The sequence below is a fragment of the Gigantopelta aegis genome, chromosome 6, assembly GCF_016097555.1.
Source record: "Gigantopelta aegis isolate Gae_Host chromosome 6, Gae_host_genome, whole genome shotgun sequence".
In the NCBI taxonomy this organism is placed as follows: Eukaryota; Metazoa; Mollusca; class Gastropoda; order Neomphalida; family Peltospiridae; genus Gigantopelta; species Gigantopelta aegis.
In genome coordinates this window covers 7,015,465-7,041,014 of record NC_054704.1, presented here as the reverse complement: position 1 = coordinate 7,041,014, position 25,550 = coordinate 7,015,465, and the positions used below count along the sequence as shown (strand labels likewise).

The following is a 25,550-nucleotide window of genomic DNA, read 5'->3' as shown; positions in this document are numbered from 1 at the left end:
TTAATAGTCTCTTTAATTATATATGTATTGCCTTGGTTCACACGATTATCGGTAAGTATATATGCACAGTGGCGTCAGGAATCAAATAATTTCTTCTCTTTTACTTTTTCGAAATCTACCATACCCCGAAACCAACAAACTGATAAAGTGTACATAATGAAAACATTTCTCTTTTTTTTCTCTTCTGAATTCTATAACACGCCAAACCAACAAACCTATAAATCTAAACCTGCACCCTGTCAATTTTCAAACATGAATCACACAGAAATACAGCTGGCGTTTTCCAGAGTTAAACGAGAAAATCGGTACGCCTCGTTATATTTTAAGACCATATACTAATGTAAAATACAAACACACCTACAGTTTTAATAAATTTGTCAGCCTTCTTCAGACAACGTCGGTGGACCCATTGGGCTATTTCTCGTTCCAGCCAGTGCTCCACAACTGGTTTAACTATCCTGTCTGTGGGATGGTGCATATAAAACAGATCCCTTGCTGCTAATCAAAAAGAGTAGCCCATAAAGTTCCTCTATCCATATCCGTGTGATCATTAACCATATGTCCTACGCCATATAACCGTAAATAAAATGTGTTGAGGTCGTCGTTAAATAAAACTATTTCATTTCCTTTCCCTTCATACAATAAAAAGTCTGTCAGCGTGTGTGATTTCTCTGTAACACAAAACAGTGGAATAGTAGGCCTACTCTACTTCCGGGTGTCAAAATGGATAATATTACATTGTATGTGACCCAGAATAGCGAGCAAAATCAGAAGATATTGCAGAATAGCGTGCGCCGATAAGACGGTAAGAAAAGTGTGATGTATTCTAAATGGTAAATAATATCTACTGGTGAACAGCACCAAGGCAACACAGAGTATCTGAGACTACAGTTAATGGAATAGAGTTGTATGCCTGTATAAAATACAGACAGATGTAATGTGGGTCTGTATAGTGAGATCGACTGCCAGTAACACGGTTAACTTCCTGACACTGTGGCTGCGGGGTTTTGTCGCAGTCAATACTTTCTGTTCCTGTAATGTGTTGCTTTATTTCTTTCCATCAGTATATGATATATACTTAAGACCGCAGCTTCCATACATTCGTGCTGGTTTCCCTCTGTGATTCAGCAAGAACACAGTGATGGTATCAGCTGTCTGAGAAGACTCGCAGTGGTCTTGCCCATCAGTGATAATATTTAGTCGATGAAGATCCAGCCAGCGGTTCACCTCCCCAGCCTCCAACACGTTCCGCGGTCGCTGTGTAATGTGATTATGTAAAGATCTGATTCGCTCGCAGACCCAGAAACAGTCGGAACCGTTCACGCAATGCTGTTTAGCATCAGAAGCACATTGCGGCAAATAGACAGCTGCTGTGTGGAGCAGTCTGGGGTGGGACTGGTGGGTAGAGCAGTCTGGGGTGGGACTGGTGAGTAGAGCAGTCTGGGGTGGGACTGGTGGGTAGAGGAGGCTGGGTGGGACTGGCGGTTAGAGGAGGCTGGGTAGAGGAGGCTGGGTGGGACTGGTGGGTAGACGAGGCTGAGTGGGACTGGTGGGTAGAGGAGGCTGAGTGGGACTGGTGGCTAGAGGAGGCTGGGGTGGGACTGGTGGGTAGAGGAGGCTGAGTGGGACTGGTGGGTAGAGGAGGCTGAGTGGGACTGGTTAGTAGAGGAGGCTGGTGGGACTGGTGGGTAGAGGAGGCTGGGTGGGACTGGTGGGTAGAGGAGGCTGGGGCGGGACTGGTGGCTAGAGGAGGCTGAGTGGGACTGGTGGCTAGAGGAGGCTGAGTGGGACTGGTGGCTAGAGGAGGCTGAGTGGGACTGGTGGCTAGAGGAGGCTGGGTGGGACTGGTGGGTAGAGGAGGCTGGGTGGGACTGGTGGGTAGAGGAGGTTGGTGGGACTGGTGGGTAGAGCAGGCTGGGGCGGGACTGGTGGATAGAGGAGGTTGGGTGGGACTGGTGGGTAGAGGAGGCTGAGTGGGACTGGTGGGTAGAGGAGGCTGGGTGGGACTGGCGGTTAGAGGAGGCTGGGTAGAGGAGGCTGGGTGGGACTGGTGGGTAGACGAGGCTGAGTGGGACTGGTGGGTAGAGGAGGCTGAGTGGGACTGGTGGCTAGAGGAGGCTGGGGTGGGACTGGTGGGTAGAGGAGGCTGAGTGGGACTGGTGGGACTGGTGGGTAGAGGAGGCTGAGTGGGACTGGTTAGTAGAGGAGGCTGGTGGGACTGGTGGGTAGAGGAGGCTGGGTGGGACTGGTGGGTAGAGGAGGCTGGGGCGGGACTGGTGGCTAGAGGAGGCTGAGTGGGACTGGTGGCTAGAGGAGGCTGAGTGGGACTGGTGGCTAGAGGAGGCTGAGTGGGACTGGTGGCTAGAGGAGGCTGGGTGGGACTGGTGGGTAGAGGAGGCTGGGTGGGACTGGTGGGTAGAGGAGGTTGGTGGGACTGGTGGGTAGAGCAGGCTGGGGCGGGACTGGTGGATAGAGGAGGTTGGGTGGGACTGGTGGGTAGAGGAGGCTGAGTGGGACTGGTGGGTAGAGAAGGCTGCGTGGGACTGGTGGGTAGAGGAGGCTGAGTGGGACTGGTGGGTAGAGGAGGCTGGGTTGGGACTGGTGGGTAGAGGAGGCTGGGTGGGACTGGTGGGTAGAGGAGGCTGAGTGGGATTGGTGGGTAGAGCAGGCTGGGGCGGGACTGGTGGATAGAGGAGGTTGGGTGGGACTGGTGGGTAGAGGAGGCTGAGTGGGATTGGTGGGTAGAGAAGGCTGCGTGGGACTGGTGGGTAGAGGAGGCTGAGTGGGACTGGTGGGTAGAGGAGGCTGGGGTGGGACTGGTGGGTAGAGGAGGCTGGGTGGGACTGGTGGGTAGAGGAGGTTGGTGGGACTGGTGGGTAGAGCAGGCTGGGGCGGGACTGGTGGATAGAGGAGGTTGGGTGGGACTGGTGGGTAGAGGAGGCTGAGTGGGACTGGTGGGTAGAGAAGGCTGCGTGGGACTGGTGGGTAGAGGAGGCTGAGTGGGACTGGTGGGTAGAGGATGCTGGGTTGGGACTGGTGGGTAGAGGAGGCTGGGTTGGGACTGGTGGGTAGAGGAGGCTGGGTGGGACTGGTGGGTAGAGGAGGCTGAGTGGGATTGGTGGGTAGAGCAGGCTGGGCGGGACTGGTGGATAGAGGAGGTTGGGTGGGACTGGTGGGTAGAGGAGGCTGAGTGGGATTGGTGGGTAGAGAAGGCTGCGTGGGACTGGTGGGTAGAGGAGGCTGAGTGGGACTGGTGGGTAGAGGAGGCTGGGGTGGGACTGGTGGGTAGAGGAGGCTGGGTGGGACTGGTGGGTAGAGGAGGCTGAGTGTGACTGGTGGGTAGAGGAGGCTGAGTGGGACTGGTGGGTAGAGGAGGCTGGGGTGAGACTGGTGGGTAGAGGAGGCTGGGTGTGACTGGTGGGTAGAGGAGGCTGAGTGGGACTGGTGGGTAGAGAAGGCTGAGTGGGACTGGTGGGTAGAGGAGGCTGGGTGGGACTGGTGGGTAGAGGAGGCTGGGGTGGGACTGGTGGGTAGAGGAGGCTGGGTGGGACTGGTGGGTAGAGGAGGCTGAGTGGGACTGGTGGGTAGAGGAGGCTGAGTGGGACTGGTGGGTAGAGGAGGCTGAGTGGGACTGGTGGGTAGAGGAGGCTGGGGCGGGACTGGTGGTAGAGGAGGCTGGGTGGGACTGGTGGGTGAAGGAGGCTTGGGCGGGTCTGATGGATAGAGGGGACGGGTCCGGTGGGTGGAGAAGTCAAAGGGCATTATTACTATCTCATCATTAACGTTTTTACGTATCCGAGCATAAAAACACTATCATACAAGTATAATCACGTAGCCTACAAAAGCTTTCCAGACGGTTCGTCCACAGTCGATTCGTCCAGCGTACAATTCGTCCACGTACAATTCGTCCACCCACCTCGGACAATTCGTCCACTCGATTACAACATTTAGACCGATAAATCTAAAAAGATATTTCTTAGCAATTGAAATGGTCAGTTATTTTCGTTTTGTGGTAAACTACTATAGTATATGAAACAAACTAAATTTTAGTGGCACTATCAACTTGTTATTGTCTGTCTGTGTCCATTATAGGCCTAGTACTTTATTGATATATTGTTATTCAGATTGCTCTTCAATTACACCTATAATTCTGACATACTATTTAAAAAACAAAGCTAGTAACTAAACTAAAATTTCGTCATTTATGTCAAAAATGTCATAACGTGACGTCATTCGAAGTAACCAACCAATAAACAACGATAGGCATATTATCTCCATTCCGCTACCAAGTTCCAGCCAAGTAGCCCACTGCCCTCTTTCCTTTCTCTACTTTTTGAATTCGATCTCATTTCTTCCCAATCTGGCAACTCCTCCTATCTTTCAACTTCTTTCATTGTTCACCTCTACATCACAGTCCTTGTCTCTCCAATCGCGACAGGTGCTTTTAGTTGTGAGCTTAGTCTGACTTGTAACCACCTACTATGCACCCCTACTACCGGCGGTCGTTAGTGCCGTGGGTCAGATCAGCTTTATTAGCGGCAGAGGACGAGGATGCCAGGTGGGTGCAGGGAAATACACAGAGGCTGCACCCGTGGAGGAAGTTGAGACAGGTAAGCGATGGTGTGGACAGTTCAGAAGACAGAGTCGGAAGAAACCGACAGAAAGGGTTGAAATAGACTGAAATCGTGTGAGAAATTGGAAAGTTTTTTATATTAAGATAATGAGAATGATAGGCAGAGGGTGATAGATGAGATAGGAGAATTAATGTGTGAGCCAGCTTTGACGGGATTTGAACCACTGTCGTCAGCTTGATTGTCCAGCAGCTTATCCACTAGACCACGGAACTCACTAAGTTCTAAATTTAACTATAAAATTTATAGTGGACTAACTGTCCAAGAACAATTTTTGGTTGTGGACGAATCGTCTCTAGTTCAACAGTGGACGAATTTTTAGTGGACGAATCATCTGCACTGGGTGCAAAAGTATAGTAATGTGTAAAACTGTATAGTTATATGTCAACTGCATAATAATGTGTAAAACTATATAATAATGGGCAAATTGTATAATAATGTGTTAAATATGTGAACTTGTAAATGGTGTAATGACACGTGAAAATAAAATGATGTGTAACATAATGCTAACAAGTACCGTTAATTAGTACACTAACGTAAAAACCTGCATAAATATGTGAAAATGTCATGGTACATGATAAGTAATATTAGTCCCAGTCCAAGAGCCAGATCATAAACTGGTACCATCTGAGGGCACTAAACAAAACGGTTATAATTGTTTTAGCATATCCTAGGACAAAACAAAATTGATAGTTATCTCACTTTAGCATTAGTAACTTATTATCATACATTTTAACACAAATAAAATCCATCTCTGGCACCGCTGGGAGGTGGAAGTAAAGCCGTGAGTATATCACGAGATCGATCCCTGGCCCTGTACAGCAGGGAGTATATCACGGGATCGATCCCTGACCCTGTACAGCAGTGAGTATATCATAGATCGATCCCTGACCCTGTACAGCAGTGAGTATATCAGAGATCGATCCCTGACCCTGTACAGCAGTGAGTATATCAGAGATCGATCCCTGACCCTGTACAGCAGTGAGTATATCAGAGATCGATCCCTGACCCTGTACAGCAGTGAGTATATCAGAGATCGATTCCTGACCCTGTACAGCAATGAGTATATCAGAGCTCGATCCCTGACCCTATACAGCAGTGAGTATATCACGGGATCGATCCCAGACCCTATACAGCAGTGAGTATATCACGGGATCAATCCATGGTCCTGTACAGCAGTGAGTATATCACGGGATCGATCCCTGACCCTGTACAGCAGTGAGTATATCAGAGATCGATCCCTGACCCTGTACAGCAGTGAGTATATCAGAGATCGATCCCTGACCCTGTACAGCAGTGAGTATATCAGAGATCGATCCCTGACCCTGTACAGCAGTGAGTATATCAGAGATCGATTCCTGACCCTGTACAGCAATGAGTATATCAGAGCTCGATCCCTGACCCTATACAGCAGTGAGTATATCACGGGATCGATCCCAGACCCTATACAGCAGTGAGTATATCACGGGATCAATCCATGGTCCTGTACAGCAGTGAGTATATCACGGGATCGATCCCTGACCCTGTACAGCAGTGAGTATATCAGAGATCGATCCCTGACCCTGTACAGCAGTGAGTATATCAGAGCTCGATCCCTGACCCTATACAGCAGTGAGTATATCACGGGATCGATCCCTGATCCTATACAGCAGTGAGTATATCACGGGATCCATCCATGGTCCTGTACAGCAGTGAGTATATTACGGGATCGATCACTGACACTGTAATGCAGTGAGTATATTACGGGATCAATCTCTGGTACTGCTGGTAAGTGGAAGTAAAGAAGTGAGTATATTACAGAATCGAAAGAAAGAAAGAAATGTTTTATTTAACGACGCACTCAACACATTTTATTTATGGTTATATGCGTCAGACATATGGTTAAAGACCACACAGATTTTGAGAGGAAACCCGCTGTCGCCACTACATGGGCTACTCTTTCCGATTAGCAGCAAGAGATTTTTTATTTGCGCTTCCCACAGGCAAGATAGCACAAACCATGGCCTTTGTTGGACCAGTTATGGATCACTGGTCGGTGCAAGTGTTACAGAATCGATCCCTGGCCCTGTCATGCAGTGGGTACATTACGAGATCGATCCCTGGCCCTGTACAGCAGGGAGTATATCACGAGATCGATCCCTGACCCTGTACAGCAGTGAGTATATCACGGGATCGATCCCTGACCCTGTATAGCAGTGAGTATATCACGGGATCGATCCCTGACCCTATACAACAGTGAGTATATCACGGGATCGATCCCTGACCCTACACAGCAGTGAGTATATCACGGGATCGATCCCTGACCCTATACAACAGTGAGTATATCACGGGATCGATCCCTGACCCTACACAGCAGTGAGTATATCACGGGATCGATCCCTGACCCTACACAGCAGTGAGTATATCACGGGATCGATCCCTGACCCTATACAGCAGTGAGTATATCACGGGATCGATCCTGTTCCCTGATGCGGACACTGATCTACATCCCGCTCCACTGCTCGATCAATACACAATCGGTTATGGACTATAATGTTATTGACGATGTGGCCGAGGACAAACAGCTAAGTACGCTCGCCGCCGTCCGACTCGGTGAACCGTGAACCACGACGTTCACACACGATGACCACGGTTAAACCACATCCTAGCAACATTCCGCGAACGTCCGGTCAAGGTTGGAAGGACGTTGTTGTGTTTCGCTAATTGCTGTTTTTCCTGGTATTCCTGAGAATGTGGAAGCGAGCATAGCTCTGTGGTAGAGAGAACGCTGAAGATATTAAGGATCTATAAAATGGACACGTTCATTAGAGTGGAGATAATATGTTTTTCACGTTATATCACTGCTCTGTGAATGGAATGGAAGTATCGTGGTATATCGTGGTATAGTGTCTACCAGCCTCGGTGGTGTAGTGGTTGAGCCATCCGACAGGTCATACCCACATGCTGGGTACTGGGTTTGCCTCCCAGGGCGAATTTAACGATTCGGCGGGTAGGTACAAGGCCACTACACCGACTTCTCTCTCAATAACCACGAACCACCACTACACTGTCTTGGACAGACAGTCCAGGTAACTGACGTGGGTGCCTAGACAGCGTGCTTGAATCTTAATTGGATATAAGCACAAACATAAATATAAATGAAATGAATGAACTATAGTGACTCCTGTCTTGGACGGAAAGGCTGGAACACGTCAAAACCTGTGCCCAAGACAGGCGTGTGCTAAAACAGCTTGCTCTGAATGTGCACATTACACTAACTGACTAACTGACTGACTGTGGTGTCTATGACACTGTGCGAAGTATCCCTTCCTGCTAATCGAGCGGTTTATCTCATGTAGCGCAGTGGGATTTCTCAGACCTTTTAACTATGTCTACAACACTTTTCAGTCGACAGTTGAAAACAAAATGCTGGAGTGTTTTTATAGGATCCTTTCTCCCTGCTTTTAGTAAATATTGGGTCTGGTCCAAAAATAGTCGAATTAGCGGCTTGTATACGCATTAATGTGGATTGTAACGTATACTTTTAGACTGCCTTTTTTTTCTTTCTTTTTCGGTTTTTTTTTTTTCTTCTTTTCTTTTTCCAAAGTCATGGCACCGAGTTCCCATTGTGCGTATCTTTTCTAATTCGTATAAAGTTAAATTTAAACCACAAAAACAGTAGTTTGGCATAACACTAGATTTACCAAACTGATCATAGTTGTAAATAATGTCTAATTTAAAACAAAAAAGCGTCCTAATAACTAGCCTCACTGTCTTCAAATATAGCAGATTTCTTGTCAGTGTTAACTTTTCCAGCTGTGTTTCACTAAACGTGTTTCCCTGACCTAAGAGTTATCACGTTATCCATATCAGAATGGCAACGTCTCGTTGCGGGTTCCGTAATATGGCGTTTCGATCGTTAATATAACTCGGTAGACTCACAAACTAAAAAAACACACACACAAAAACAAACAAACACTATTATAAAAATAGACGGGATTCGTGCTGCGTACAGGGATCATGGAACCTACACGGTCGGTGTTCGTAAGCGTTTGGTCTGGTTCGTTGAAAACCGTCCAGGTGGATACACATTGACAACTGAGAGGAGATCAAGCGCGAGATGTTTTAACGAGAAGTAACGAGAAATAATTAGCAAAGAGCTTATAGTGAAATCGGCCATGTTTGCTTTTGTTTGGAATTTTATTTTACTTTTTGTTATGTTTCTTTTTGTTGCTGTTTTTAGCGGTTCAGTCGTAGATTATTCTCTTCAGGTGTTATGGGTCTGAGGATCGATATCCCTTGGACGACAGACTTACTTCGTCTCCCTTGATGCTAGCTAACTGGAATATGTAGCGGGTTTACGCTAAGACGGTATGACAGAACTACCAAATGCTTGATATCCAATAGTCGGTGGTTAATACATCAATGTATTCTTGTGTTATTATTGTTATTATTGTTTTCTCTCAGCCTATTATAAACAGTGTTCCTCAAAGAAATAAAATAAACCTGAAATAAACAGCGTGGACTATCCTGCCTGGTAAAGGTCATATAAACTAGTATTTGCTGCTAATCGGTAAAATTGGTCCATGGTGGCGGGGGTGGGGTTGGGGAGTGGCGAGGGATTTCTTCTGTCATTCTTTTCTGGCGCCCTATTACGCATATGTAGTTACGTTATTATACGATTCTCCATCGAGTTTTAAGCATGCATTTATTAGTTCGTACTGTTACTGTTTACATCAACAATGAAACGTATATTGAACAGTTTCACGGGCGTCGAAAACGAGGACGGGTGTGCAGTAGGGCACTGGTGTCTCCAACTTAGAAGCTGGAGGGGTCAGCCCCCTTCCCCCCCCCCCCTCAAGTTGAAAGACGATCTAAATATGTATTTTAATTTTCAAATTTTACTCCGACTGGTATATCCATTATCCATTGCCGTGGTATGTGCTGTCCTGTCTGTGGGGAAAGTGCATATATAAGATTCCTTGCTACTAATGGGAAATTGTAGTGGGTTTTCTCTCAGACTACTTGACAGAATTGCCAAATCTTTGACGTCCAATAGGCGATGATTATTAAATAAGTTATTTAGTATAAAGTTAGATGATAATTCATCGGTTCCTTTTTGACGCAAACGGACTATAGCGTAGATACGAGATGGAATGAATGAATGAATGAATGAATGAATGAATGAATGAATGTTTAACGACACCCTAGCACGAAAACTACATCGGTTATTGAGTGTCAAACTAAGGTAACAAAAAAAAAAGTGTTTTATTTAACGACACCACTAGAACACACTGATTTATTAATTATCGGATGTCAAACATTTGGTAATTCTGACATATAGTCTTCGAGAGAAAACCCACTACATCTGTTTCCATTAGTAGTAAGGGATCTTTTATATGCACCATCCTATCGATAGGAAACCTAAGGTAAATGCATCAGTGATGTGTTACAAGATGGAATGCTAGTGAAGGCTGTTCTAGCATCCGTCGCATGGGGGGGAGAGGTAACACAATTGCATAATGATTATTTTTATGCGTTGTTCGTCTGCCACTGTTTTTTCTTTTCACATACACAGTACATTGGTTTTACAAATTAGTTTTTGGGTGGTAGGTAAATATAAACAATTCCTCTCCGTGTTAACAGTTATAGAATCGTTCTAACCTGTTCTCATTAACATGACAAATCAAGTTCCTAACATTGTTGTGGTTCAGCGAAACGTTATCCGCACAAGACGTATTAACCAGACACCACCATGGCTGCCAAACTAGTAGCTGTAAGAAAAACCCATAAAGCAAGGAAACGGGCTACTTATGCGTGGCACTGTGGCAGTAAAGCAAACGAGGCGTAATTAATAAAAAAACGTTTGCCAAATCTAATGGGCAGGAACGGTAGCAGTACCTCTTTTCTCCATAGACGCCTTTGTAAATCAAGTTTTGTACATGCACAAAGTTTTAGCAATATTTGGTAGTGTAATAGTTTTAGCAATATTTGGTGATGTAATGGTTTTAGTAATATTTGGTGGTGTATTGGTTTTAGCAATATTTGGTAGTGTAATAGTTTTAGCAATATTTGGTGGTGTATTGGTTTTAGCAATATTTGGTGGTGTATTGGTTTTAGTAATATTTGGTGGTGTATTGGTTTTAGCAATATTTGGTGGTGTATTGGTTTTAGTAATATTTGGTGGTGTATTGGTTTCAGCAATATTTGGTGATGTATTGGTTTTAGCAATATTTGGTGGTGTATCGGTTTTAGCAATATTTGGTGGTGCAATGCTTTTAGCAATATTTGGTGGTGCAATGCTTTTAGCAATATTTGGTGGTGCAATGCTTTTAGCAATATTTGGTGGTATATTCGATTTAGCAATATTTGATGGTGTATTCATGTTAACAATATTTGGTAGTGTATTGATTTCAACCATTTTCGGTAGTGTATTGGTTTTAGCAATATTTGGTGGTGTTTTCTTGTTAGAAGTAGCTGGTAGTGTAACCATGTTAACAGTATTTGGTGGTGAATAGGTTTTAGAAATATTTGGTGGTGTGTTGGTTTTAGAAATATTTCATGGTGTATTGGTTTCAGCAATGTTTGGTGGTGTATAGGTTTCAGCAATGTTTGGTGGTGTATAGGTTTCAGCAATGTTTGGTGGTGTATAGGTTTCAGCAATGTTTGGTGGTGTATTGGTTTCAGCAATATTTGGTGGTGTATAGGTTTCAGCAGTATTTCGTGGTATATAGGTTTCAGCAATGTGTGGTGGTGTATTGGTTTCAGCAATGTTTGGTGGTGTATAGGTTTCAGCAATGTTTGGTGGTGTATTGGTTTCAGCAATATTTTGTGGTGAATTGGTTTCAGCAATATTTGCTGGTGAAATGGTTTCAGAAATAGTTGGTGGTGAATTGTTTTCAGAAATATTTGGTGGTGAATTGGTTCCAGCAATATTTGGTGGTAAATTGTTTTCAGCAATATTTGGTGGTGAATTGGTTTCAGCAATATTTGGTAGAGTATTGGTTCCAGCAATATTTGGTGGTGAATTGGCTTCAGCAATAGTTGGTAGTGCATTGGTTTCAACAATAGTTGGTGGTGAATTGGTTTCAGCGATATTTGGTAGAGTATTGATTTGATTACATTGGTGATTCAAAACTGTAGTACTCGTATCATAACAGAACAGATATTGTATTCACTCTGTTACACAACCTGATACAAAGAATTGCCAAGAAGAAAAAGGGAAAGTTACCGAGAATGCGCTACGATCATAAACATAAATAAAGTTTTTAAAAACGAAAACAAAAACAAAATGCTACAGAGTTCTGTATTCTTCAATGCATGTCGAGTTTGTATATGGTACGAGTGTATGTACAGAGAAGACTATGGTATGAGTGTATGTACAGAGAAGACGAATGTGTTGATTTCTTAAAATATTGTCAGCTGCTAGTGGAACAACACTGTTTTAAACTACTTTACTATTATTGACCTTGATGGGTGTACATTTACGTATGACAAACATTATTCATTTTTATTGTTAACGTTTTAGTTGACTCTTCGTTTGTTTAAAAACAGCTGGCCTAACCCCATCCACTATTCCTAACACCCACCCACAAACCCCTCCATATGATGATTTGTGGAATAATATTAGTGTATTTTTGCAATTTGTAGAGAGTATCTGCAACTATAAACATTAGATACACATTGTGATCAAAACTCTGTACAAGACAGAGTTGGTGAATATGCTAATGTATTGTGTATCACTATGAAGTAAAATTTACAAAACGTACTATCACAATGAAATATGATGAATGCTAACATCTCGATTAAATGATATATGCTGATGTGTGGTATGACACGTGTTGCTTACAATTGGCTTTGTCTGATCCCATATTGCCTTGAAACGACAAGAGGTAAACAATTTTAAGATAATCATTGTTGTGACTGTATTAATTTGGTAAACGCTTTAGTTAGCATTTGAATGGTTTTGTTTCTGAAGGTTGGTGTTGTTTTTAAAGATAGTTTTCTAGTATCTGTTTATATTATTTCGCTACTTTTATACAAATACCACAATTCACTTATTTCGTACCCTATTATCGGTTGCTGCGTTTTGTCTTAACAGGACAGCACAATAGACAATCAAAAATGTAATATTTATTTAAATGCTTGAGAAGACGTAATACAGTTTAACACAACGGATTAGTTTTGATCGGGAAAGTTGTGCAACTGTCTAGATAACTGAATTTGTTTTATTGCGCAGATATCTAGAGGGAGCAAAGTCATCTGTTTTAGATTTACAGGGATTTTAAATTATCTTTGTTTTATTACACGGATGTGTCTAGTGGAAACTGAAATCATATTTTATTGTACCGCTGTCTGGAGAATCTACGGTTGATTTGTTTTATTACAATCTGTGTCTTGCGGAAGCTGAAATCATCTATGTTATTGCGCAGTTGTTCTAGAGGGAGCAGAAGTCATCTATTTTATTGTATTACTGTATCTAAATGCAGGTGAAGTCGTCTATTTTATTGCACAACTGTGGCTGGGTAAAGAACGATGAAGCTGAAGATATCTATTGTATTACATAACAACTGTGTCTAGAATACGATGAATTCATTATTTTATTATATAACTGTGTCTAGAATACGTTGAATTTATTATTTTATTACATAAATGTGTCTTTAATACGCTGAATACATTATTTTATTACATAACTGTCTCGAATACGTTGAATTCATTATTTTATTACACACTGTGTCTAGAATGTGCTGAATTCATTATTTTATTACACAACTGTGTCTAGAATGTGCTGAATTCATTATTTTATTACACAACTGTGTCTAGAATGTGCTGAATTCATTATTTTATTATATAACTGGGTCTAGAATGTGCTGAATTCATTATTTTATTACATATATGTGTCTTAGAAGATGTTTTGTTAATTCACAGCAGTTTTACAGGTAGCTGACATTATCTTGCACATAATTATTAAATCAACGTTTTTACTGTACAGTTGTCTAGAAAGACTCTGTAATGTATTGTTGCAAGTCTGTGTATCAGGGGACCGGACTATTTTTAATATTAGCTCTACACTGTCACAGACTACATATCAATGTCTGCCTAAATCAGATTATCTTCACAGCAAATGACGTTAATATCAGCTAGTATGCATAGCATATGAAGGCTAGGCACACCGGCTCCTAAACGACTTCTAGTCACACTTGAGAATTTGCATAGTTCGATAGTCAACCAACTTGACTTAAATGTCATGTCTAATTGCTATATGACACATGCCAGTTATATACAGAAGAGGCACGTCTAACTGGTATTACAGAGTGATACATGTCACATGTTTACCAGTCCTATATATCTAACTGGTATAACAGTGATACATGTCACATGTCTACAAGTCTTATATAGAAAGAACATATCTAATTGGTATAACAAAGTGTTACATGTCACATGTCTACCAGTCCTATACAGAAAGGACAAATCTAATTGGTATAACAATGTTACATGGCATGTGTCTACCAGGACAAATCTAATTGGTATAACAGTGTTACATGTCATATGTCTACCAATCATATGCAGAAAGGGAAAATATAATTGGTTAAACAGTGTTACATGTCTGCCAGTCCTATACAGAAAGAACCTATCTAATTGGACAAACAAAGTGTTACGTCTCATGTTTACCAGTCCTATACAGAAATGCACCAATACAAGCTCAAGACATCACACCCTGGACACGCATTTTGTGTTTATCTCGAACACGAAAACTGATGACACAGATAATAAATAAAATAAGGAGTGAAATAAGATCGAGTTCAAGTGTAACAAAACATGCTACTGCAAATGTTGACATTTGATTTAGTAGAACTATACTTGCTGAACACAAAACCGCTATGAATATACATTAGAGCATTCGCGTGTACAACGATAATGTCTTCAATTGCAATGGTTTTGCGTGTAACCAAAACCAAATTAAATTGTAAAATTTGATGTGAAATAGAAACTGATGTGCTAACCAAAACTCGAATGAAATAGTCATTAGCAAACACATTTCAATTGGAAATTTTCAGTTGTTGCATAGATATAAAAACGAAAACCTCTTTGAATGGTTAATATTTAATTTATCTCATTAGGTACATCAAAAGTTCGTATTCGAATAAAACATTCATATGTAACCCTAAGCCTGATTTGAATGGTGATGTTATATTTTATAAATTAGCATGAAACGCAAAACTAATTTTAATGCCGATGCGTGGAAATGTATTTTGAACTGTAAAATTTAAAGTATCACAGAGAAATGTAAAATGCATCTTGTTTCAGTAAGCATGCTCACGTGCAATACTGCTTTGAGGGTAATAATTCAATAATATCATTTATAACTAAACTGTATTGAGCAGTGCTATCCAGATAAACTGTGCATGTGTGTAATAAAACTGTTTTTCCCTGACAAACAAGTATTGTTAGTTTGTTTCCCTTTTAAAATCCGTTATATACACGTAACCATGCAGAATGCATTATAAATAAATTGCGATTACCTTATTGAATTTATCCAATATCCCCAGCATTATCCAACACTTTAGTAATTCGGGAATGCAATATATTCACCAATATAAAATCCATGTATATGTAAATTGTGTTTTTCTATCTTTCTGAACTCCAATTTCCGGTATCTTTCTTGAAGGCAAAACAAAGGTTTTCGAAATTAAGATAAAAATGTCCAATGTCACGTAACAATTTGTGTTAAATAAAATAAATAAATATTCAATAATAAAACACTGTTGTTGATGAACATGTATGTTGCTTCAGAACTTTTAATAAATAATATGTGTAATGCTTTTTAAAAGCAAATTACTGGAAAAACAAGCAATATACATAAGAAGTAACCAACAAACTAGGTGTTATTTTTCCAAGCAGGTGCCCCGAGTTTAATACTTCTCTTCTGTCGGTTCTATCGACATGTACACGTGGTGTAAATTGGAAATAGATTGGAAATGAATCTATGTATTATGCATCTACTAATATATGTATTGACATAGTCTTACAGCATTTAAAACATGATTGTGCATCGATCAAATAACGTTCGAGTACATTTGCTATGTTTGCAAATATGTTAGTCTGTTGTTCTTCACTATGTAGCGATTTTGTGCGGAGTTTCTTCCTCTGTAGCAGTTTAACTTACAAGTCATATGTTTAAACAAATACCAACCGTATTGTGTGAATAAAACTCTGTTAGCATCCTAGACGATTCAGTACTTAGCATCCTAGACAGTTAAAATCGTCAATATGTTTGATGATTACATCAACAAATACTAACCGTCCTTATGGATCGAAATCCGTTCGCATCCGTTATGACAACAAGCGTTAGCATCCTACACCGTGGTGTAACAAAAAACACACTGTTCACTGAACCTTTTGAATTTCTCCACCTCGCACTGGTTCTCCGGTCTATACAGCATAAGCCACTCGTCTCCTAAGTGTCTGATAACAAAAATGAAACCTACGTCGAGTTAACTACCATCATCGTTTCGACACGACCACCTACAGCATCAGCTGTCGCCTACTACACCTCTGTAACATTATTTTCTGGCGAAAACAAATTCGTTGTAGTGCTGCCACTTTGCCTCCTCGATGTCCAGCCCGGGTTTGATCTCGCCACAACTGTTGGTGCCAGAGCCGCAGCTACCCACAAGGTAGAAGTCTTTGTCCATCAGCATGTCCATGGCCTGCTCGATGAACGTGTGTTTGAGGAAGAAGCGGACGGTGTAGCGGTCCGTTCCCCCGCGGTCCGGGTCCCGACTCTCGTTCAGCGTGTCTTCGAACACCTCGCGACACAAAGACACTCTCCCGCAGATGATGATGCGACTCAGTTTGCGGAACTTCACGTCCGCAAGTCCGTCTCTGCCGAACGCAAATGTCCCGCGATAACCGACAATAATCACGCCTGGAGTTCGTCCGGATGCAGGTCCAGGCAGGTTCGGGTTCAGCATCACGTGCGTTGACCCGGAGATAGGGGCCGCGTGCTTCGGCTGGTTGATATTTAGATTTTTAACTAACTCGGTTAACTCGAAGTGTTCCGCCTCTTGCTTTAGCCGTTCTCGTTCGTGAAAGTTCTCCGGCAACACCAATGTCAAGTTTCGAAGATAATCAAGAACGTATCTAAACAAAACTCCATCACGGTCAATAAAATACTTGCCCTTTGCATCACGAAGAAGGTTCTTTCTCGTAGCGTCTGAAAACATTTTCCCCAAAAGGCACCCTGGGTCTTTCTGTAGCGTTGATAACGTGGTGGTGTAGAACACCCCTCCAACGTTCAGTTCCACAATGCCTGGATGATCCACCGAATTTGTCTTGTCAGACATATTTAATATTTACTTAGATCAGAATATATCACATACAATACCTTCAAGTTAGGGTGTATTGCAAATACCTTTCCTATTTTACAACAATTTATAAACGCATTGTCACTATAAGACTAATTCCCGTGCCCGTTGCTAACAATATTGTGTCCACGCTGATTTTATCCCTCGGGGATGCGGTTAAGAAACACTCAACAAGCAAAATACAAGACAGATTGGCAATATCCGAGAGTCCTGGAGAGAAGAGAGGACTATTGATCGCAGGTTTTATCGTCTTTCACTCATACCGCGTTCACGGAGTAAAGGTATAAATGGTTAGACTAAAGAACGCTATAGTTGGCCCATACCACCAGCAAGACTTGTGCTAGCTGCCACCAGAGCCGCGTTGTTTTCACTGACTTGCCCTGCTAGGCCAGACACTGCACGCGAGCTGTCCGTCCGTTATATACGTCCCTTCTCCCTAATGTTTGAGGCAATGCCATATTGCTCGATTCTCATTGGCTGCGCTTGTTCTCTTGGTAGCCTCTGCGTTCGTTATCCCTATGGTGATGAAAATAAACTACAGGAATATTTCCCCCTAACTCTTCATTCATAGAGCTATGCTGTTTGTGTGTGTGGGGGGGGGGGGGGGTTCAAACAAGTAACATAATCACTGTGTTGAACCCGACAATGTGTCTTAAATAACAAAATTATTCTTCAGTGTTTTGTTATCGTAAGAATCTGCATATTAGTCTGTGATTGCTTTTTTCATCATTAGGCACCGAGAACATTGTTTCCGAGAATAGCTGGATCGATTTTCTCCGTGGCTGCATAGGTAATGAAGATTGAAACCTGTAAAACAGCATATATTTACACTTGAACGACAGTGCTGTACTAAGAATGTTTGAGCGCGTTTACTGCGTTATAGTAAGTGGGACGTGAGTAGCAGGAACAGACATAACCTGTATCATGTCCAGCAACCCACGGCCGTGTACATTAGAGCTCAGCTGAACAAAGATAGGGGCTATGAGCCAGATTTAAATACTTGGGCGTCTACATACAACAACAATTCACTGTTAAAGATGCCATTCGTGTTGTTGTAAAACTTTAAGCTTGTCCCCCTAGGATCGATCCCTGTCGATAGTTCAATTGCGCTTTTTCTCGTACTAGCCAGTGCACCACGACTGGTATATCAAAGGCCAAGATATGTTATCCTGTCTATGGGATGGTGCACATAAAAGATTCTTTGTTACTAATGGAAAAATGTAGCAACGTTATGTTAAAATTACATCCAATAGCCGATGATCAATAATTCAATGTGCTCTAGTGGTGTCGTTAAACAAAATAAACTGTTATTAATGGGAAACATGCTATTAATGGGAAAATGTAGCGGGTTTCCTCTCTAACACTATACGTCGAAATTACCAAATGTTGGACATTTAATAAATCAATGTGCTCTAGTGGTGTCGTTAAACAAGACAAATTTTAACTTTAAACTTGTCCTCAGACCAAATTTACATTTCTAGAAGCAAACACTCAGCCAAGAAATAAAACGCAAAGGAAGAAACCCGTTACAACCGACTAGTAATAATTACGATATTCCAATGATCATAAAGATGTATTATCTATAGAGATAACGTCATGTATGCCAGTGATATAACACATTTATGAAATGAGTTGAGTAAATTTCGCCCGGCGCGCGATCATGATAATTACGTGGGTGAGCGTAAAAACGTGAAAAATAATGGATATTTTTTCATCAGTCCATAGACAGATCAATGAAGTTACGGGACGAGGCGTCAGCTCGTTATTATACACGTCCTATTGTATTTATAGTAGGGTTTATTTTTAACTGTGTGAATAATAACAGGGCCGTAACTACCAGGGAGTCTAGGGCTCTCTCTCTCTCTCTCTCTCTCTCTCTCTCTCTCTCTCTCTCTCTCTCTCTCTCTCTCTCTCTCTCTCACACACACATATATACACACACGTGTACGATGTGTGTATGTGCGAGACACACACACGCGCGCGCACGCTGTGTGTATGTGTGAGAGAGAGAACCTATTAATTAATTACTTCACCTATTGTATCCACTCATGTATGAACAATATTCCGAAGCTTTATCGTTGTCATTATTAAAGCATCAACCTGCGATCGATGAGCGCGTGTATAATCACACCCAGTTTTCGTCCTTACACTTCCGAGTCATATCTCTAGGTGTCTGCTGGTCTGTCATAAAAAGGTGGCTGAGACCATTACTCGGACACCGCGTGAAGCGTGGGCTATCTCATTTAGCGAGGTCTCACCTTACCGACGACATCATTTCCCCATCAGCACGTAACGGCCTTTACGTAGAGATCACGCACTAAGTCTCAAACGTGAGAGGTGTTCCAGTGATATTGATTAATTGAACACAGCTCTCTCTCTCTCTCTCTCTCTCTCTCTCTCTCTCTCTCTCTCTCTCTCTCTCTCTCTCTCTCTCTCTCTCTCTCTCGGACCCTCCCCTCGGACAACTCGGACTTTCACAAAAAAGCCAATTAACCACTTATGAAATGAATGTGTACGCATCTACTTTCATTTTCCCCCTGCGTGTGCTGTAACCTCACCATGGTGCAGGGGTGCAGGGGTGTAACATTCTCTTTGAGAATGGCCAATACAGCAAAATTGAAGTTTTGAGTAAAATTCAGTATCCGTAAAATTCTGTGATATTTGTGTTTTTGGACAGTTCTTTACACTGTTTTTGTTTGTCTTGAATTTTTATATTGATGTTGATCATCACTTTATTTATTTGCATTACCATAGTTTGACACTCAATAGCCGATGTATTTTTCGTGCTGGGGTGTCGTTAAACATTCATTCATTCATTCTACTTTCATTTTCATTTAAACGCGTGCTGTAACCTCACCGTGGTGCAGGGGTGTAACATTTTCTTTAAGAATGGCCAATACAGCACAAAATTGAAGTTTTGAGTAAATGTCAGTATCTATCTGTGATATTTGTATTTTTGCACAGTTCTTTACACTGTGTTTTTGTTTAAATCTTGGATTTTTATATTGATGTTGACCATCGCTTTATTTGTTTGCATTACCATAGTTTGACACCCCATAGCCGATGTATTTTTCGTGTTGGGGTGTCGTTAAACATTCATTCATTCATTCATTCATTCATTCATTAAACTTATTTTCATCATTCTATCCAATTAGGGTTCAAGCACGCTGTCCTGGACAAACGTCAGCTATCTGGGTGTCTGTCCAGGACAGTGGGTTAGTGAGCGAGAACTTGGTGTAGTGGCCTTACACCTACCCACTGAGTCGTTGAACCCGCTCTGGGTGGGAGCAGGTACCTGTATGCGAACCCAATACCTACCAGCCTTGAGTCGGATGGCTTAACGACCACAACCGAGGCGGGTCTCATTTCTGCCCATTTGATTCATTTAAAATACACCTGTGACGTCACAGTATTGTTTCAACGCTCCATTATTTTTCAGTAATGGAGAGATGAAACCCTACTTAATTAACGCACCAAAATCACTAGTGTTAAACTCCATACTAACATATATTCACATAAAATTATTATTTAGTGGTGTATTTTAAGCAGGGGAATATTCTCGTAACTCTCCTAGCGGGCCTCGTCTCCATTATTTTTCAGGGATGGAGAGTTACGAGGACATTCCCTTATACTTCAGCTTATTTTCGTGCTTATATCCAATTACAGTTCAAGCACGCTGTTCTCGGCTCACACCTCCAGCTATCTGGTCTGTCTATTCAGGACAGTGTGTTAGTTGTTAGTGGTTAGTGAGAGAGATGTCGGTGTAGTGTTTTACACCTACTCACTGAGTCGTTAAACTCGCTTTGGGTGGGAGCCGGTACCGGGATGCAAACCCAGTACCTACCAGTCCGATGGCTTAACCACTACACCACCGATGCGGGCCTTACAAAGTAAAAGCAGTTTTGTCTGTGGATGTCTGCCCCACTCCCATCCCACCTCCTCCCGACCTCCTTTCCTTCCACCCAGCCTAGCTACAGGCGGTCCGAGTTTCATCTCGTTGCGCGTTGTTAACTTTGCCATTAGTTTCGCCATGACATCAGCAGAAGTGATTACATAAAGATTGAACAATGGGTATCCTTGCCAAAATCGACATTCTTCATAAACTTCCATTAATGCCCGCCGTTTTCTTGTCCGCTGTTAAACACCGTGATCTTTGCCGGTTTTGTCTTTTGCTAGTGGAAGGCATCGATTTTCGTGATGCGGTTCCGTCGACTTCTAACCAATATCTGGTGGGAAGCCGAAATAATCCATAACGTGATAAGGTTATGCAATTCACTAAATCAGCCCGCATTTCCCAAATAAATTGGACTCGATGTCAACATGGACAACCTGTTGAGCATATTGAGAGTGCATCCAAAGGCTTTTGGTCTGCAAATAATCTTTGAGAACTGATGACACGGCCAGCGGTTTGATGTTTGTTGGGTCATTGCCACTAACAATTCCACATTTGAATAAGCAGGATTTGCATGCGAATTACTCCGAGAACCGGAACCTCAAACATCTTAAGGATGTTCGGTGTTAATCGCTCTATCGTATTATGATCGGTGACTATATACGGCAATGATGATTTTATGTGGGTTGATCACCCAATCGATCAAGCCTCCGAAAGACTACAAAATATGGGGCACGTATGTGAGAAGACCCACCCACCCATCCATCCCCTAACCGGGGGAGCCAACGGAAGTCGACACCTGCGCCCATGACAGGCGTGCGCTATAACAGTTTGTTCTGAATGTGCACGTTAAAACATATGACCCGACCTGACCTCTTGTGGGTACCGGCCTCGGTGGTGTCGTGGTTAAGCCATCGGACATAAGGCTGGTAGGTAATGGGCTCGCATCTCGGTACCGGTTCCTACCCAGAGCGAGTTTTAATGACTCAATGGGTAGGTGTAAGACCACTAGACCCTCTCTCACTAACACCTAACCCACTGCCCTGGACAGACATTCCATATAGCTCAGGTGTGTGTGCCCAAGACACCGTGCTTGAACCTTATTTGGATATAAGCACGAAAATAAGTTGAAATTAATTAACATAGCAATGCTTCTTTCATGTGACCAAAGGGTCTGGTATTAGAGCGAGTATAGGAAATATAAATGATATGTTTTTAATCATTTTTGTTTCTAAATCTATATTATGGATTCGTAGAACTATAATATTAAACTCGCCGCCAATCGTATTTCTTAACACGTACTAAATGGTTCTGCTAACGCCAGAACCAAATTACATTATTTATCGGATCATTTCCGCACACCATTGCGTCATTTTCGTCCTGGCTGAACTAATCCGCCATGTCTAATTCTGCTGTCGTTAGCCAATAAATTGTGGTTTATGGGTATTTTGAAAACTGTCCTCACAGCAACGGTTAAACCGCGTAATACTCGAAGAGGACTACCTAAATATATTAGATTTTGGTGCTTAGTACTTATATAATATAGCACCTACTTATAAGCTGTTTCGCGTATTGGCCATATAAAAGACCCGCTGTTGTTTATTTGTTGTTATTTGGTGGTGTAGTAGTTAAGCCATCGGACTTAAGGCTGGTACCGGGTTCGCATCACGGTATCTGCTCCCTCTCAGGGCGAGTTTAACGACTAACTAACCACTATCCCATTGTCTTGGACAGACATCCCAGATAGCTGAGATGTGTGCCTAGGACAGCTTAATCGGATATATACACGAAAGTAAGAATGAATAAATAATTGTTGGGCATCGATGCCAGTTACCGGCTCCAACTCGAGTGTGAAGGTGTGAGACACAACACTTACTTATCACTGTTAACCTCTTTCCTAAACAGTCAGCCCAGTTAGCTGATGTGTGCCAGCAGGGGGTATCCTTTATAGCAGAAAGGTGGTAGAATAATTATAAGTCCTTATTGAAAGAAATATCCGATAATTGTTAGTATGGTAGCGTACGAATTCCACTGATAAATCACATTCGAATGGGATCGTTTTAGTCTCTCCCCTCTCTCTCTCTCTCTCTCTCTCTCTCTCTCTCTCTCTCTCTCTCTCTCTCTCTCTCTCTCACACACACACACACAATCTCTCTCACACACATATATACAATCTCTCTGTCTTTCTTTCCTTCTTTCTTTCTTTCCTTATCTCCACTTAATAACATTAATTAAACCATTAAAATGGAATCATATTATGTACAATGGATCTCTCTCTCTCTCTCTCTCTCTCTCTCTCTCTCTCTCTCTCTCTCTCTCTCTCTCTCTCTCTCTCTCTCTCTCCCTCTCTCCACGTTAATAACATTAATCATTAAACCATTAAAACTGGAATCATATTAATTACAGTGGATCTCTCTAATGGCATCTGGTGATAGCCGTACTGCTAGGAGCAGCCATAAATGAGCACACTTTCAGGAGACGAAGCCTGCAGATCATAAAAAAATAGCAGAAAATCCAAATGAATAAGTAACAACAGTCATTTCTATATGAAGAAATTACTTTGCGCATTTGTGGATGTGCAACTGCCGCCTTGGGAATGCTAATAAAGCTATTAATGATGGGCCACCGAGGCGTTAATAACATAATGGCGTGCATAGCGGTCGCCAGGACGCCGAGACAGACCCACTTGATTCGGCGGCGGTCTGAGTGATCGTCACGGCGTTGTTAGGCTTGATGTCGCGGAGGAATATTAAACTGTCTTTCGACATGGCAGATTCGGACTACCTGCTGTTGCTACATCAACTATTTTAGTAAACAAAGGCACCAGGTGCACAGAGTGAGAAGTAATGACTATTGTTGTGTTTACTCTGTTATTAGACGTCATTGTCGTGTTTATCGATGGATATTTGTTTCTTAATTACCAGTTATCCAGTAAAAAAAATATATAATTCTAGAAAATCATAACGTTTTCTGTTTTACCTGTAGTAATATTACTATGTCTTTTACTGCTTTTTGTTTCAAACTTCTATGTAACCTATGCCGAATGTTTTCACAACACAATAAAAAATGTTTAAACAAATAGTATTGTAAAAATCATTCTTTATTTTCTACGTGTAGATACAAGTTTTATTTTAAAATTAAGTATCACGACACGACGACACAACGAGCTTTAAGTCCACGCTAGAGTTCACCGACAAAGCCACGCAGATGGGATAAGACGCTGCAGAATAACTTCACACAGTCTATCAAGCAATCGGACATTGAATCTATACTGACTACACTATCGAACATTACTCACAGTTCTAAGACTGCTATCGACAGTGTTGTAAACCAGATTAACAAACTATTTGTTAATACCGCCGGTGCTGTTTTCGGTTTCGTAACCCCCCAAAATCACTTCAAGAAACAACGCGTTAAGCGTGTTCACAAGCCATGGTTTCAGAAAGATTGTGTTAATGCAAGAAACGCGTTTCACAGGGCAAAACATAATCACCAACGACAAAAACAACGAAGACAGTATGCAAGCTTTAAAGTCCGCAAGTAAACAATACCAAAATACGATCAGAAAATACAGCAGTGCACACAAAAAGAAACAAGAAGATGACCTTTCTAAAAGGATTGAAGCTGACCCTAAAAGTATTTTTAAAGTTTTGAAAAGAAAGTAAGATACACCAAATAACAGCCCTTCGATAGAAGAATGTTTCGAACATTTTAAAAACATTAACTATTATATTGATGAACATGACGACAATCTATGTGATGTAGATGACATTGCTGCATCGGTGGATACAAATGAGATTTTAAATATGACTATATCCGATGATGAAATCTTAAAAGCTGTTAAGCATCTTAAAAATAGCAAAGCAGCTGGTCACGATAACCTTATTAACGAACACATCAAAACCACGACTAACATGTTCTTGCCTGTGTATAATATACTGTTTAATTTAATTTTAGAGAGTGGACATTTTCCAGAAGAATGGCTGATTGGTATTATAATAACTATATATAAAAACAACCGAGATGCGGGATGTGTTGATAACTATAGACCTATAACTCTATTATTATGTTTTAGTAAGCTGTTCACTAATGTGCTCAATAATAGAATGACTGATTATCTTCAAAATAGCGATACGCTATCGGAAGCTCAAGCTGGTTTTAGACAAGGTTACTCAACAAATGATCGTGTGTTTTTACTTCATTCGATAACTGAACTGCTAAAAAGGAAGAAGGAAAAATTATTTTCTGCTTTTATCGATCTCAAAAAGGCTTTCGACACTATATGGAGGGTAGGGCTTTGGTCTAAACTGTTAAAGTATAATATTAATGGGAAATTTTTTAGAGTCATTCATAGTATGTACAGTGGAATCAAATCATGTATCAGAAAGGAGAATAAATTGTCGAACTACTTTGCATGTGATATAGGAGTAAGACAAGGAGAAAATTTATCACCTCTTTTATTCTCATTGTTTATAAATGACTTGGAAGAGTTCTTAAAGTCGCAACAGTGTAAAGGTGTTACTATTAATGCTTTTGACTTCGACATATATATGGACTTGGGCATAAATATTCTTACTATGTTATATGCAGACGATACAGCCCTACTTGCAAGAAAAGAAGGGAACTGCAACATAGTATTAAATGCCTAGGACTCTTATTGCAAACCTGGAAATTTATCTA

At 41.8% G+C, this 25,550-nt stretch overlaps 2 protein-coding genes across 2 annotated transcripts; both read right to left on the bottom strand.

The window, feature by feature from the left end:
* Positions 1 to 1,339: 1,339 nt before the first annotated feature.
* LOC121373959 (proline-rich protein 36-like) lies at positions 1,340 to 7,285 on the bottom strand. The gene is made up of 5 exons (XM_041500808.1): positions 7,204 to 7,285; positions 4,890 to 4,965; positions 3,280 to 3,713; positions 2,491 to 3,223; positions 1,340 to 2,408 (listed from the first exon to the last, which is right to left on the bottom strand). The coding sequence occupies exons 1-5, from the start codon at positions 7,283 to 7,285 to the stop codon at positions 1,340 to 1,342; spliced, it is 2,394 nt and encodes a 797-aa protein (XP_041356742.1).
* Positions 7,286 to 14,698: 7,413 nt separating this feature from the next.
* On the bottom strand, positions 14,699 to 17,388 carry LOC121375631 (BTB/POZ domain-containing protein KCTD12-like). Its single transcript, XM_041503176.1, has one exon. It carries the CDS (start codon positions 16,955 to 16,957, stop codon positions 16,175 to 16,177), a length of 783 nt encoding a protein of 260 aa, XP_041359110.1. The 5' UTR covers positions 16,958 to 17,388; the 3' UTR covers positions 14,699 to 16,174.
* Between the last annotated feature and the right edge of the window lie 8,162 nt (positions 17,389 to 25,550).